This window comes from Abramis brama, assembly GCF_963993115.1.
Source record: "Abramis brama genome assembly, chromosome: 20".
Classification (NCBI taxonomy): domain Eukaryota; kingdom Metazoa; phylum Chordata; class Actinopteri; order Cypriniformes; family Leuciscidae; genus Abramis; species Abramis brama.
This window is the reverse complement of record NC_139982.1, coordinates 15,185,815-15,199,683: the sequence shown is the minus strand read 5'-3', so window position 1 is coordinate 15,199,683 and position 13,869 is coordinate 15,185,815. Positions and strand designations below refer to the sequence as shown.

At 38.1% G+C, this 13,869-nt stretch overlaps 2 protein-coding genes across 4 annotated transcripts; both read left to right on the top strand.

The window, feature by feature from the left end:
* Window positions 1–3,888: 3,888 nt before the first annotated feature.
* tnni2a.1 (troponin I type 2a (skeletal, fast), tandem duplicate 1) lies at window positions 3,889–9,708 on the top strand. Its single transcript, XM_084094471.1, has 7 exons — window positions 3,889–3,981; window positions 8,310–8,343; window positions 8,542–8,578; window positions 8,660–8,788; window positions 8,886–8,975; window positions 9,063–9,239; window positions 9,397–9,708. Exons 2-7 carry the CDS (start codon window positions 8,336–8,338, stop codon window positions 9,490–9,492), a joined length of 537 nt encoding a protein of 178 aa, XP_083950597.1. The 5' UTR covers window positions 3,889–3,981; window positions 8,310–8,335; the 3' UTR covers window positions 9,493–9,708.
* A 173-nt stretch (window positions 9,709–9,881) lies between these two features.
* On the top strand, window positions 9,882–13,735 carry tnni2a.2 (troponin I type 2a (skeletal, fast), tandem duplicate 2). Of its 3 annotated transcripts, none has more exons than XM_084094474.1 (7): window positions 9,882–9,946; window positions 12,268–12,296; window positions 12,793–12,829; window positions 12,933–13,061; window positions 13,140–13,229; window positions 13,306–13,482; window positions 13,564–13,735. In XM_084094474.1, the coding sequence occupies exons 2-7, from the start codon at window positions 12,289–12,291 to the stop codon at window positions 13,657–13,659; spliced, it is 537 nt and encodes a 178-aa protein (XP_083950600.1). In that variant the 5' UTR covers window positions 9,882–9,946; window positions 12,268–12,288; the 3' UTR covers window positions 13,660–13,735. The 3 variants fall into 3 exon arrangements, with proteins under 3 accessions (XP_083950600.1, XP_083950598.1, XP_083950599.1); XM_084094472.1 differs by lacking the exon at window positions 9,882–9,946 and adding an exon at window positions 10,340–10,437; XM_084094473.1 differs by lacking the exon at window positions 9,882–9,946 and adding an exon at window positions 11,712–11,947.
* The last annotated feature ends 134 nt before the right edge of the window (window positions 13,736–13,869 follow it).

Sequence of the window (13,869 nt, the reverse complement as noted above, 5' to 3'; positions counted from 1 at the left end):
TGGTGTGTGGTGGGCGTTCTGGCTCAATATGGCTGCCGTCGCATCATCCAGGTGGATGCTGCATGTTGGTGGTGGTTGAGGAGATTCCCCCCCTTCTATGTAAAACGATTTGGAGAGTGTAACATTTAGCACAAGCACTTGAATTAAACCTGTGTCCTGTTTTCTGAGTAACATTGAGAATATCTATAGATTGTTGCAACACCGCCACCACGACCAATCAGACGGGGCTTGTGCTTATAACAGTATAACACCATGACATTAACCATTCATTTAGAGCATATAATCTACTGAACCTTTCATGTCCTCGTCGATATGTGGGAAGCGGTCCGGACACAATGATCCTCGTTGTGGGTGATGTGCTGCGTATCGTCTCGATCAGGCTTCTGAAGTCCCTCTTCAGAACCTCCGTCTGCCGCAGCCTGATGTCGCTCACCCCCGCATGCAGCACGACACCTTTAGCTGAGGTATCGTGGACGTGCCATATACGATGGAATGTCACAGCGTTGCGATCCGTCTTGCGAAGAGGGGAGAAGCGGTTCCGAGTGGAGATGTCAAAGACCGTGCATGGCCGGCGGAGGCAGAGATGTTCTGGCCCGCGGCCTGGTTCGAGTCTTATAATAATGAATAAATTATTCATTTATAATTCATTACATTTATATAGTGCTTTTCTCTGCACTCAAAACGCTTTACATAGAAGGGGGTCAAAGTAAAATTTTGCTTAAACACTCAATTAGGGGCAAGGTGGTAAGTATGGCTACTACACCCAGCCCCAATTGAGTGTTTAAGCATCAATTACAATAAATTAAATATAAATAGAGCCAAATGAGTCTATACAAGAAAAATGAATACTCATCCTTTAATCATTATTCAGTTGTCACTTCTATGGTTCAGATCTAATTTTCGGCATCTTCCGATAGCAGGCAAAGTTTGGTAATAGGTCTTTCCAAGAAACCAGTCTTTGTTTAGTTTAACAGTTCTTATGAGTCCTTTGGAATTAGGTAGAACTTCGGTTACTCTTCCAATAGGCCACGATCCACAAGGTGTTGAACTGTCCACGACTAGCACAATATCTCCTTTCTGCAGTCCTCTTTTTGCAGTAAACCATCTCTGTCGTTCCTGTAGTAATGGTAAGTACTCTTGGGACCACCTCTTCTAAAACAGGTCTACTAAATATTGTACTTGCCTCCAACGACGTCTGTTGTATACATCTGACCTTTGAAACAATCCCAGTGGCAATGTAGGGCTAGATTTTAACAGAGGAATGTGATTTGGTGTCAAAGGTTCCAGATCATGATTGTCATCAGACAATGTGGTGATGGGACGACTATTCAAAATTGATTCAATCTCACAAAATAGTGTTTGTAGTCCATCATCGAGGGTGTGTTGTTGTAAAATAGAGCATAAGATCTGCCTCACCATTCAAATGAGCCTCTCCCACACTCCCCCATGATATGAGGCTGTTGGAGGATTAAATGTCCACTGAATTCCTTTCTGGAGCATTGCCATCTGGATTCTGCTTTGGTTCCATTCTGAAAGTGAATTCTGTAACTCTCTTTTTGCACCCATCAGGTTAGTCCCGTTATCAGATCGAATATGAAGTACTTGGCCCCTTCTGGCTATGAAAAGTGGCAGAAATATTTGGAAGGAAGACCGTTCCAAATTCTCATAGATCATGCAGCTCTTGTCTTGGTATTTAACCATCCTCGTCTTACTTCAAAACTCATGAGGTGGGCCATCTGACTTCAAAACAAAAAAAGGGCTGTTTGGCAGCAAACCCACCAGATGTGTTTGGTGCAAACAGGGATAAAAAGTACCCCATGCTTACGGTTAAATATACCATTGGATCTTTAATGTTGTGGGCCTATTTTTTTGCTGGAGGTCCTGGACATCTTGTTCAGATACATGGTATTATGGATTCTAGCAAATACCAACAGATAAAAAAAACAAAACCTGGCTGCCTTTGCTAGAAATCTTATAATGGGCCATGGTTGGATCTTATATCAGGACAACGGTCCAAAACAAACATCAAAATCAACACAAAAATGGGTAACTGAGCACAAAATTAAGCTTCTGCCATGACCGTCCCAGTCCCCTAAACTGAACCCTATAGAAAATGAGTGGGCTGAACTGAAGAGAAGAAGCACCAACATGAAACTGAACAGAATCTGAAGGATCTGGAGAGATTCTGTATGAAGGAATGATCTCTGATCTCTTGTCTCTTGTCTGAAATGTCTTGTTTCTCTAAACTCATCAGGCATTATAGGAGAAAACTCAGAGCTGTTATCTTGGCAAAAGGAGATTGCAAAAAGTATTTAATAAAAGGGGGCCAATATTTGTGGCCAACATGTTTTGGAGAAAAACATTTAGGTCATAATATGATTTCCCCCGCACTTTCAATTCTTTTACTTCAATGAAAGGTTAGATTTTTGCACATTTTTTTAATGAAAGATCAAAAGGATAAACGATGCAGATTTATTTTTTACAGCCATTTTTGATCATATTTACCAGGGGTGCCATTAATTCTGACCACAACTGTATATCTCATTTGCAGCCGGTCATAACAGCAAAAGGGTGTTCTACTAAGTACTAAAGTTGCTTGCCATGAAGGGGTTGAATAAGTTTGAGATTGCAGAAGTCATTAAAAGTTGCTTTTTTAATTGAATTTGGGGAAACCACTTATGTTTAGCTATTTCAATTACTTTTGTTTGATTTGTTCATTGCAATGATACTGTACCTGTGGCAAATCAATGGCTAAAATAATTAAATAAACATAACACACGGTACAGTCTATTGCATAGATGAACAATTATATTCTAAGCTTAACATTATTCAAGTGTGATGTAATTGTTCAAATTGTGCATTAATAAAGAGTGAATTAGAGCACTAATATGCTACCCATCAAAAGTTTGAAATTCAGTCAGTAATATTGTGAAATATTATTGCAATTTAAAAGAACAAGTTAATATCCACTTTAGAGATATGTTTTAACATTTAAGTGCCATAAAGCTTAAATTGTTATTAAATTAGGATTAAGTTATTAAATTATACTAAATTAATTGTATTGATCATTCAGGTAATATTAGAGGAATAGTAATGAAAGAGTTAATAGTGAAATTATATCAATTGTAATGTTATGTTATCAAATGAGAATTTTATCTTTTCAGTTGACGCGTTACTAATTTAACAATTTATTTAAAAAACGGATTATAATTTTTTTTCTCTTCATTCCAGCACCCATTAGAATAATAAAAATGTACAGAAAATCATTATTATTCCTTAATTTGCACATTTTCAGATGCTTATCATGCTCTTGACAGCTGTGCCAATTACACCACTATATTTGAGTGCCTGGGGTGGGACAGTCCCAGGTACCCATCAGCACCAGAGCAGCTGTTTGGAAACATTAGTAGAATCTGCTACTTTCACAGGCTAATCTACTGAATAATAATAATAAAAAAGTTTCTGTCTTTCTAGATATGCCTGGCTTTGCACAGAAAGTCAAGAAAGAGATCAAATCGCAATATTCCTTTCGGTTCATTTGCCAGACTGGGGGAAAATTTCTGGGGCACCATTCCTGTTGCTTGAAAAGTTTAATATGATATTGTATATATTTTGAATATTATAAAAGATGTAATACAATAGTTTTTATTTTTTGCAAATGCATTTTTTATTAACTAAGCAAAGTGTTCACTGCCTGGGTTAATGAACACTGTGTGGGCTTCAGTTTGTTAGATTAAAAATAAATTGCACAATCTAAAGAGGGGTTATTTATATGGAGGGGGTTCGGGTGGAGATGAGGGATTTGATATTGTGTTTCAGGTGTGTGTGTTCTATTGGTTCTCTGAATGGATCTACTACCATAAAAAGAGAGATGGGATTTCCTTGGTCATAGGGGAATACAATATATACTTATGATGCCCGCTCCCTGCAGAGACCCAGTTCTTCCTCCATTCTTCTGGCTGTGTGTGCCTCAGTTCATAGGTGAGATGCTGTTTTCTCTGCTTTTTCCTTTTATTATCCTATTGTTAATGTTGTAATAGCATCTGGGTGAATCTTGACCAACTGCACTGTGTACATTTTTGACATTGACAGATGATTTTTTGTGGAATTTAAGATATAATTTTTCAGCATCTTTAAGAAAAGTTTGTTCAGACTTGGACTGATTTGTTGGGAAATCAATTATCTGGTTTTATTTTGTCTTATGTGTCATGGGACATTAAATCTGTATTCTTGTTGGGAATATAGAAAACTGCTATTGAAAAATCACTGCGCTATTCTGACACACACTTGGTAGATGAAAGATAATGTGTTGGTTTGAGATTTGGAAACTCGATTCATTTCGGCTGTTTGGACTAGATGGTGATATGCCAATGTTTATCTTGCTGTCAAGACCGAATCTTAAAATAAATAAATAACACTTCAGCTGGCGTGTCTAAAATGACCCTCAGGGATCTCTTTGGTGCTTTAGACAATGATGCTATGGCTTAAATCTGGGGTATTAGCATTGTTCAAATGAAAAGGACTTTACTACATATTTACTCACATTATCACAATGGTAATCATTGTCATACTTTTGACCTGGCATTGCAATTTGCATTCTAAAAGTAATCCTGACACAGAAGAAGAATAGACAGTTGATAATTGCTCCATTTTTAACTAATTATTATATACTTTTTTTAAAATCCTATTAGGGACATTTATGTTGTAAATATTAAATTAAGTTTAGTGTTATCTGACACATTCATTTAAATTTTAATATAATATAATATAATATAATATAATATAATATAATATAATATAATATAATATAATATAATATAATATAATATAATATAATATGTGAGTAAGTAAATGACAGAATTTTCATCCAATGGGAAAAAAAAGTTCTGGTATTGTTCTAAAGTTCTAAAGTATTGGAAATAAATTTTGACATTTGGTCATACATTTAAGTTTGGCTCAGCCTTTAAATAAATGGAATTTAAAACCGTGAGAGGGGTTTATGTGGAAAACGTTGATGTCATGATTTGAGTCATTATGTTAGATCAGTTGCAGATGATTGGAAGGGAAGGAATAGAGGTGGGGTCAAGATTTTGATTGTCACCCAGAAACAGGCTTAGCACAGAAGATCTCAGGAGATGGAAAACTTATACCTTCTGCCCAGAAATAGCAGATGATTCACTTTGGACCAGAAGTCTCCATCACTGCCTTATTTGAACATAATGATGATTATATTATAAATGTCAGGGTTATGTTTAAGTCTGCTTAGTTTAATTGTGTTTTGGTTTAATTTTGTCTGTGTTCCTGGTGATCATTAGTTCCCATAGTTCCTCATTAGTTCCTCATATGTTCTTAGTTCTGTTGATTAACCTGTCTGTGTATTTAAACCCTTAGTTTCCTCTGTTCATTGTTCTGTGTTGTTTGTGCTGAAGTGGTTGTGTCCTATAAATTTTGTTACTGGCATGTTTTCCAAGTAAATACTTTATTGCATTTCCTGTGTCATGCGATTATTACAGCCACCTAAATCGTTACAGAACAAGGAATTGAAAGATAATATATTTTTGTATGATGTTTCTATAAATGCACTTACCAGAAGTCTACCTGCTCTGTTTAGAGCAGGAAGAGCATATCCTTGAGGACCACACAAGGACATTTTTAGACCTGTCGTGGCTCAACCACTACCCGGATCGCTCGCTTTGCATTTTTTATTGCACCAGCCTCAGCGAGCGATCCAAGAAAGCCAGCCCTCCGGCCCTGCCTCTGCAGGCTCCCTTTTGTCCCTCGGCTCCCCTTCTGTTGACTACACTCTGCTTTGTGGATCTGCCTTGGGTCTTTAGGTCTCTAGCTCCATCTTGGCAAGGGGATCCCCTCGCTCTGCCTCCAGCCGCCGAGCCCATCATTTCACTTCAGCTAGTCGACCAGTTGGCTCCACCTTAGCTCCTCCCTCCCTCGGCTCCACCTGGGGCTGTCGTCCCTCTGGTTCTGCCTTGGACAGTCGTCGCTCGGCCTGCGCCACGGCCTTCAGCTACACTTCGTCCCTCCACCCCTTCGGGTCCGTCAGGCTCCAGCTTCCCTCTGGCTACACCTTGGTCCTCAGACCCAATGGCTCTGACTCAGTCCTCTGGCATCCTGGCTCCGCCTCGTACACGCGTCGCTGCGGCTCTGCCTCTGCCTCCAAATCCATCAGTATTGCTTAGTTTCATTGGCTTTTCGGCTCCGCCTGGGTCTCCACTTCCATCGGTTCCATTTCAGTCTGTCTTCCCCCTGGGTCCGCCTGCCAAGTATCCACCATGGCTCCTCCTTCCCTCGACTCCGCCATGGGCCTTCATCCTGGCTGTGCTCTGAGTCTCAGCCTGGCTCTTCCTGTTCTCATCTCCTTCCTGGCTCCTCCTGCCGTCATCACTTCCCTAGTTTCTCCCGCCGTTATCTCCTCCTGTTTCCTGGACTGTTTTCTGCTTCCAGAGCCTCTGCCTTCCCTCCTCACTTGGGGCCAAATTACTAAACAGGGCAAATTAGCATGAGAGCGCAATTACAATAAAAGTGCTAGTAGTGTAAAGGTCTACACGTGATGTACTGACGACTCGCAAATTAAAGAACACAGACGCAGCCGGATAATTTCCATAATGACCAACGCAGTCTACCTGTTAGCATCTGGTTTAAGACTTGCTTTTTTTGGGCAGTAAATAATGGTGCAAACACCAGTAAATTAACGAGCGCAAACCTTAATATATCACCTTGCATGATTCATTTAAATACTCTCCTCTCATAAATTTTGCGTCTGAAAGGGAAACTTCAACAAATGCATATGCAATAAGGTCAGCCGCAGAAATAAACTTTGTCCACGGCTTTTTAGCACAAATTTTTCACTGCATGTCTTTAGTAAATCCTCACAGTAGATTTTTAAACTCCAAAAGAGGGTTTGCGCTGGCGCTAGCTGTAAATCGGGCCCTGTTATTGGGGGGTGGGGGGTGTAATGGGGTGTAAAACTGTTTAATTTCATTGTGTTTTGGTTTCATTTTTCCTGCTCATGTTTTGCCTATGTTCCTGGTCATTATTAGTTTCCATAGCTACTCATTAGTTGCTCACCTGTTCTTAGGCCTTGTGTCCACCAGTTCACCAGCGCTTTTCTTAAAATGCCTTGCTACGAGCGCTTGAGAATGTTTCGGCGGTGCAACGGTTTTTTTTTTCATTTGAGATGTTACAGTATATGTGCTATGATATTGAATATCTGTTGAACTGTTACTAGTATCTGATTTCACAAATAGTTTTTTTGTGAATATAAAAATGTCAACACAATGTAAAATACTTGCTCTGGCACTTAATTTGGATAAAGAGATGTGCTTGTTTTTGTCGTTTGTTATCGTTAGAATGTGACGGTTGGTTGTGTGGTATTTGTCCTGTCCCTCCTCCACTGTGATTGGACGACATCTGCGTTCAGCACTGCGCTTTACCCAAACTTAAATATTGTTGAAATCTTGGTGACTGGCAAAAACGCAGATCACTCAGTTCTCAGAATGAAATAGAACACTGAGAGGCGGGAACCGGTGAACGATCAACGCAATAATTGAATTGTAAAATAAACAAACAAACAACAAAACAAAAGTAAAGCTGCTGCCCCTCTCGGACGACTGCCGCAAATAAACATAAAAAAACACAACATAAATTCCAGGCCTGGTCCTGGGTCCTATCGTCCCGGAGCTCCTCCTTGAGACATGAGGCTAATGTGGCACGCAGGTGATGCTAGTAATAGCGCCACAGGCCTCGCTCCATTCCCACGCCTCTCAGCCCACCCTGCTTGCCACACTCTGTCTGTGTATTTAAACCCTCAGTGTCCTCTTTTCATTGTTCCATGTCATTTGTGTTGAAGTGGTTGTGTCCTATGAGTTTTGTTCCTGTATCATGCTGATAGCCAAATTAAGACTTTTGTTATTGCATTCACCATGCGATTATTACAGCCTCCCAAATAGTTATTATATTATATTATATTATATTATATTATATTATATTATATTATATTATATTATATTATATTATATTATATTATATTATATTATATTATATTAAATAATCTTATTAAACTGAATGAATCAATAATTGAATAAATGATGAGAAAAGAAAAAAAATGTGCATACATGAACTTTTTTTTTAATTTTTATTAAACTATACAAGCTTAAACATTAACAAAGCACATTTTAAATCCATGCACAGTCCTTTTTCCATGCTGATAAGAAATATATTCATTATTACTTTAATTGCATACTGTAATTTTACCAGTGCTTTGCATTAATTGTAAATTTTGTATTATTTCACAGCGGGCAAAAAGTAAAATTCAGCCAAGATGTCGGAGTAAGTAAATATTTTGAATTCCTCTTTTTTAGATTATCATAATCTTCCTCAACTAACAGAAATTAGTTGCTGTGGTGGTATATTTTTATGTTTGTGTATGTTGAATATAAAATAATAATGTGAAAAAGTGTCTTGTGGTTATTAGTTACTGCTTTACACAATGTATTTGATTGATCTCAAAATTTCAAAACACCTCAGGAAAAAGATATCCTCGAGTCGCAAGCATCATCTTAAGGTACAGTATGATTTAAAATAAAACCTATTTTTCATTGACCATTAATGATTAATAATGACACCCTGCCTCTCTGTGTCCCAGAGCATGATGCTTGCTATCGCTAAAAGTTTACTGGAACAGGAAGTAAAGGACATAGAGGTGGAGAGGCAGAGATACATGTCAGAAACCTGCCAGCCTCTGTCTCTACCTGGATCCATGCAGGCATTACAGGTATAATATAATAAATTCCCATAAATAATAATAAAAAAGGACACATAATATAAGTGGATAAAATTAAATAAATACTCTTTGTCCTCATTGTTTATAGGAATTGTGCAGGGAGCTTCACCACAAAATTGATGTCACTGACGAGGAGCGATATGACCTTGAAATGAAAGTCAATAAGTGCGCAAAGGAGGTAAGATGTCATCTAAATTATATTACAATACAATTTTTGTTTTATCTTGTAGTTTCTATATTGGTAACCCTCACTGATTGATTGTAGATCGAGGACCTGAATATCAAAGTTATTGACCTGAAGGGCAAGTTCAAGAAACCCGTGCTGAGGAAAGTGCGCATGTCTGCCGATCAGATGCTTCAGGCTCTTCTGGGCTCCAAACACAAGGTGTCCCTGGATCTGAGAGCCAACCTGAAACAAGTCAAGAAGGAGGTCAAAGAGGAGGTGAGCGTTTAAACTGCATTCTTCTCCTTTCCCCGCAGTTCATGTTACTGCTTTGTCTAAAAGAGTTTAGAACCTTCAAAATTGTAAAAGATGCTGATCTCAAATCCTAAGTATATTGGCTCACTGACTAAATCTTTTTTTTTTTTACTCATACTAGGATAAGGAACTGCGTGATGTTGGAGATTGGCGTAAGAATATTGAAGACAAGTCTGGCATGGATGGCAGGAAGAAGATGTTTGAAACTGAGGCTTAAATTTTGTTTTCGTTTTTAAGTTCAATGTGCTGCTCAAACATAATTGGCCTTGTCTTTAATGTGCGAGAAACTGTACTTTAAACACATTCATTTACATTTGCTATTATGGGAAAGTAAATGTGATAACTTAGTTTTCTGTTCAATATTGAACCTGAAATGTGCATTCTCAACCATGTATCAATGTCTTACACAATCATTAAAACGTTTAAGCAGGAATGATGTTCTGTGTTCATTTTGATGCTTAAACCACTTTGTAACCAGTTTTCTTCACCAATCTGTAGAACAAGTAAGTATTTATTGTCAGTTTGTATTATTGGTTTATGAGTAAATAAAAGTTTCTAACATATTTTTATTATGATTAAATATAACAGGTAACAGTATAAATATAACAGGTAACTTCCTGGCACCTGTGAGAAGCAGCTGTCTGGAAACATGCTGAACACACAAACATAAGGTAACTCACATTATGATATGTATTCTTTATTTATGGATGTATGGATGGATAGATAGATAGATAGATAGATAGATAGATAGATAGATAGATAGATAGATAGATAGATAGATAGATAGATAGATAGATAGATAGATAGATAGATAGATAGATAGATAGATGGATAGATGGATAGATAGATGATAGATGGATGGATGGATGGATATAGATGATTGTGAAGCAAAGATGTCTTTGTGAGAAAGTCATTCTTAGAATAAAAGAATAACTAAGGACAGGATATTTATACTGAAGGCGCAGCGAAGGAGGGATAGTGCCGTATTTCATGACCTTGTCAGCTCATTGGTTTGGTGGTTAATCCACTTCCATAAAGAGAAACCATGGATTTGCAGAGAGATCAGAGAATGCAATATATATCTTCTTAGCACGTCTGCTGCCTGTGTCTCGGTTTGACAGCCATCTGTCCCTAGAAGACGTTCCTCTGTTCTTCAAGAAGGGTGAGAGCAGTTCCCTCGGTTCATTGTCTTAGTTCATACCATTTTGTTTTGTAGATATTTGTTAGAAGTTGTAAAATGTAGTTTGTGGGATTGATGTTTTTCGAGATTTATATTTTTGGAGATTGAGGTGATGGAGAAGGTTGTCATGGGGATTGGTTCTTCTTTTTAATTTGCAATGTTAAGAAGGCATCTGCAAAGATCATATATGTACTGTATAGATTATTTGTTGTACTGTTGTTTAGATAGTTTTGTAGCTATTGTGCATTTAGACCAAGTTGATTTGTGAATTATTTGTGAAAATATCTTCAAATAGTCGTCAAAACATTGTATGATCGTTATTGGCGATTTTAACTCGTGTAAAGTTTCTGTTTTTTGATCTCAACTGAAGTCTTTCCTTCTGGAAACACAATGCTAAAAAGAAGATAAATCATTTGAATGGTGATCTGAAGGGGGAAGTCAGGTTTGATATACTGCCTGCTGATGTCAGTTTACTGCCATTTGAAAGTGAACACCGACATGAGCATACATTTGAGACTGATCCTTAAGTCTTACTCCACCTGTCAACACTTTCTTATGGTCCTCCTTAAAAACAACTGATTTACGATGCTGTCTTCGTATAAACTTTTGAATCTGAAAGACAATGCTGTCTATTCACAAAGACCTTCTAGTTATTGTGTAATGGTTTGAAATGCCTTAACCATCTGGAAGCTCTGGAATATGCTGGAATTTCACTATTTCTTCAGAGAACTGATTAGTCTTGACTTTTAAGAGTTCTTAAGTTGCTCTTTTACCAAACCCTCACACAAGAAGACACTAAGGCTTTTGTACTACATGATCTATTCTGCCACATGCTTTTGTGTCCTCATTCACCTTATGCCTACTTAGAATAGTCCTTCTTCAAATAGATGCATGTGAACTGACTGTTGTCTTCACAGCTTTCTAAGTATGTGATTGAGGCATTAAGAATCCATTTAAGTGTACTAAATTAGTCAATCAGTTTGTCATCGGTTAGCCAGTTAGTCCCGTCTGTGTCTCAGAGGAGGAGTATATTAAGAAAGACATTTGAGACAGTTGTTCAACTGGGAATAAAGGAGAGCTGTGTTGTCATATCTTTGACATCTCAGAGATGCTCTTGAGTATGGGGCTGTGTTTGCAGCTGATGTACTGGCCTTGAGATCATATTGCAGTGGCCTCCTAGAGAAAATCCTCTCGGATGAGTCAAAGAGGCTTTGGGAACCATGTGGTGACATCAAGGGTAATGCAAAAAAGCTCACATGATCAGAATGTCTATGGCTGGGTTTCTCAAATCCGGCTCTGGAGGGCCGCTGGCCTGCAGAGTTTAGATCAAACCCTCATCAAACTCAATGACCTGTAACTCTGAAGACAATGATTATCTTGTTCAGATGTCTTTGATTAAGGCTGGAGATTAAGGCCTCTCCAGGACCGGATTTGAGGAACCCTGGTCTTTGAATTTGGTGCCATTATGTCCACCTGCAGTGGTTGCCGAAAGGTTGTAGGTTCAAACTCTGCTAGAAACGAGCCTTGGGCTTTACTGAATCCTTAACCTGAAGTTGTTGGACAGATATACTTGGTGTAGGTGGGGGGTGACGCTTTAATTAATCAGTGCTGTCGACAGTTTAAATTTCTCATCACTGCTGCTCCACCATGACAGTAGAAGACCGTTTGTACTAATGTATGCTATAGAGCCCTTTGTGGCAATGTTGAAACTAAAGGATGCTTGTGTACCTAGAAGCATTTGTGTTCTCATACTTGCGTAAAGTGTATTTTTTGGCCTCTGATGCATTTCTCTTTTCTCTTCCTGTCAAAAAGTTGTAAAGAACTCTCTCCAAAATGTCTGAGTAAGTATACAATCCATTCATTATTTTGAAGAATATTCCATTGCCTGTAAGGCAGAATGCAAATATTTTATGTTTTGAATGGCTAACATTCTATCAATGTAAAAAATGGGAGATTCTTCAAATTCTAATCTTACATTTCATAAAAAATCTAAGGGGCTAATCTAAAGGCTGGAACGCACTACGCAACTTTTTGCATAGATTTTTGGCTTGATTTGTCTGGATGAGACTGCCCTTGTTGATGAAAGTCTACATATATTGGGCCCTAAGGCTGACATAACAAAAAAGTTTAAAAGGGGGTCATTGCAAAATTTTAAGAACTTATGGATCATAGTTTAGAACAAACGGTAATTAGAAGGCTTGAGGAATATCAATGCTGTGCTTTCTTGCAAGCACGGTAAATATTGTGTCTAAACAAAGTACACATATTACTACAATGCCACAATACAGAGGTGAATATCCTAATGTAAAATATGTCCTTATTTCTCCTCTTTATTAGCAAACGAATGTCTAGTAGTAAAAAACACAGCCTGAAGGTAAGAGCGCATGTTTTATCAGTTGAACCAAACCAACATCAAAAAAGTTCCATTAAAAATGATAAGTATACTAGGATTCTCAATTAATCAAATTTTCTTGTAGAGCTTGATGCTCGTGGTTGCAAAAGACTTACTGGAAGCAGAGAACATCGAGAAGAAGGAGGAGAGGAAGAGATACATGGAAGAACATTGTCCTCAGTTTTCATGTCCAAGCTCCAAAGAAGAACTACAGGTCCAATCCGGTTATTATTACTTCTAGAAGGTTTTGGGGAAGTTCAAAGCTTTAGCGTGAATTTTTATCTGTCAACAGGAGTTTTGCAAAGAGTTACATGAAAAAATCGCTGTTGTTGATGAGGAGAGATATATTCTTGAGCACAAAGCCATCATGGTCGTTAATGAGGTAAGATGTTTCTTGTGCATCTCCTTCTATGTGGTCCATCATCGAGGTGGTCAGCGAGATTATTTGTGTGTTTTAGGTCAAAGACTTAAATATCAAGATCGTTGACCTGAAGGGCAAGTTCAAGAAGCCTCCTTTGAAGAAAGTGCGCATGTCTGCTGACGCTATGCTTCAGGCTCTGCTGGGCTCCAAGCACAAGGTCTCCATGGATCTGAGAGCCAACCTGAAACAAGTCAAGAAGGAGGTCAAAGAGGAGGTGACTACAAAAGATGACCACATTTTCATTTTTAGGTGATCAGACAACTTCCAGGTCACTGAAACCCCCTTTTTCTTACAGGATAAAGAACTGCGTGATGTTGGAGACTGGCGTAAGAACATTGAGGATAAGGCTGGTATGGGCGGCAGGAAGAAGATGTTTGAAACTGAATCTTGAAGACGATTATGAGTGATCCGCTATGATCATTTCCTGACTTCGATCTAAATAAAATATACTACTTAAAGGTTCTGTAGGAACAGTTTAATTTATAGTCCATAGAAATACCAAAGATTGACTGTTTGCCAAAATCCTACCTTTTCTAAATAAACACCCCATCTGTAATAATTGTTGCTCTCTGCTTTCTTTTCTTTCTTTTTTTTATTTTAT

Bases quoted from the DNA above. Each gene is read 5' to 3' on its own strand.
- tnni2a.1 (XM_084094471.1), top strand. The intron at 8,789-8,885 runs GTATAATATAAT...CATTGTTTATAG, and splicing joins GATCCATGCAGGCATTACAG to GAATTGTGCAGGGAGCTTCA. The intron at 9,240-9,396 runs GTGAGCGTTTAA...TACTCATACTAG, and splicing joins AGAAGGAGGTCAAAGAGGAG to GATAAGGAACTGCGTGATGT.
- tnni2a.2 (XM_084094474.1), top strand. The intron at 13,062-13,139 runs GTCCAATCCGGT...ATCTGTCAACAG, and splicing joins GCTCCAAAGAAGAACTACAG to GAGTTTTGCAAAGAGTTACA. The intron at 13,483-13,563 runs GTGACTACAAAA...TTTTTCTTACAG, and splicing joins AGAAGGAGGTCAAAGAGGAG to GATAAAGAACTGCGTGATGT.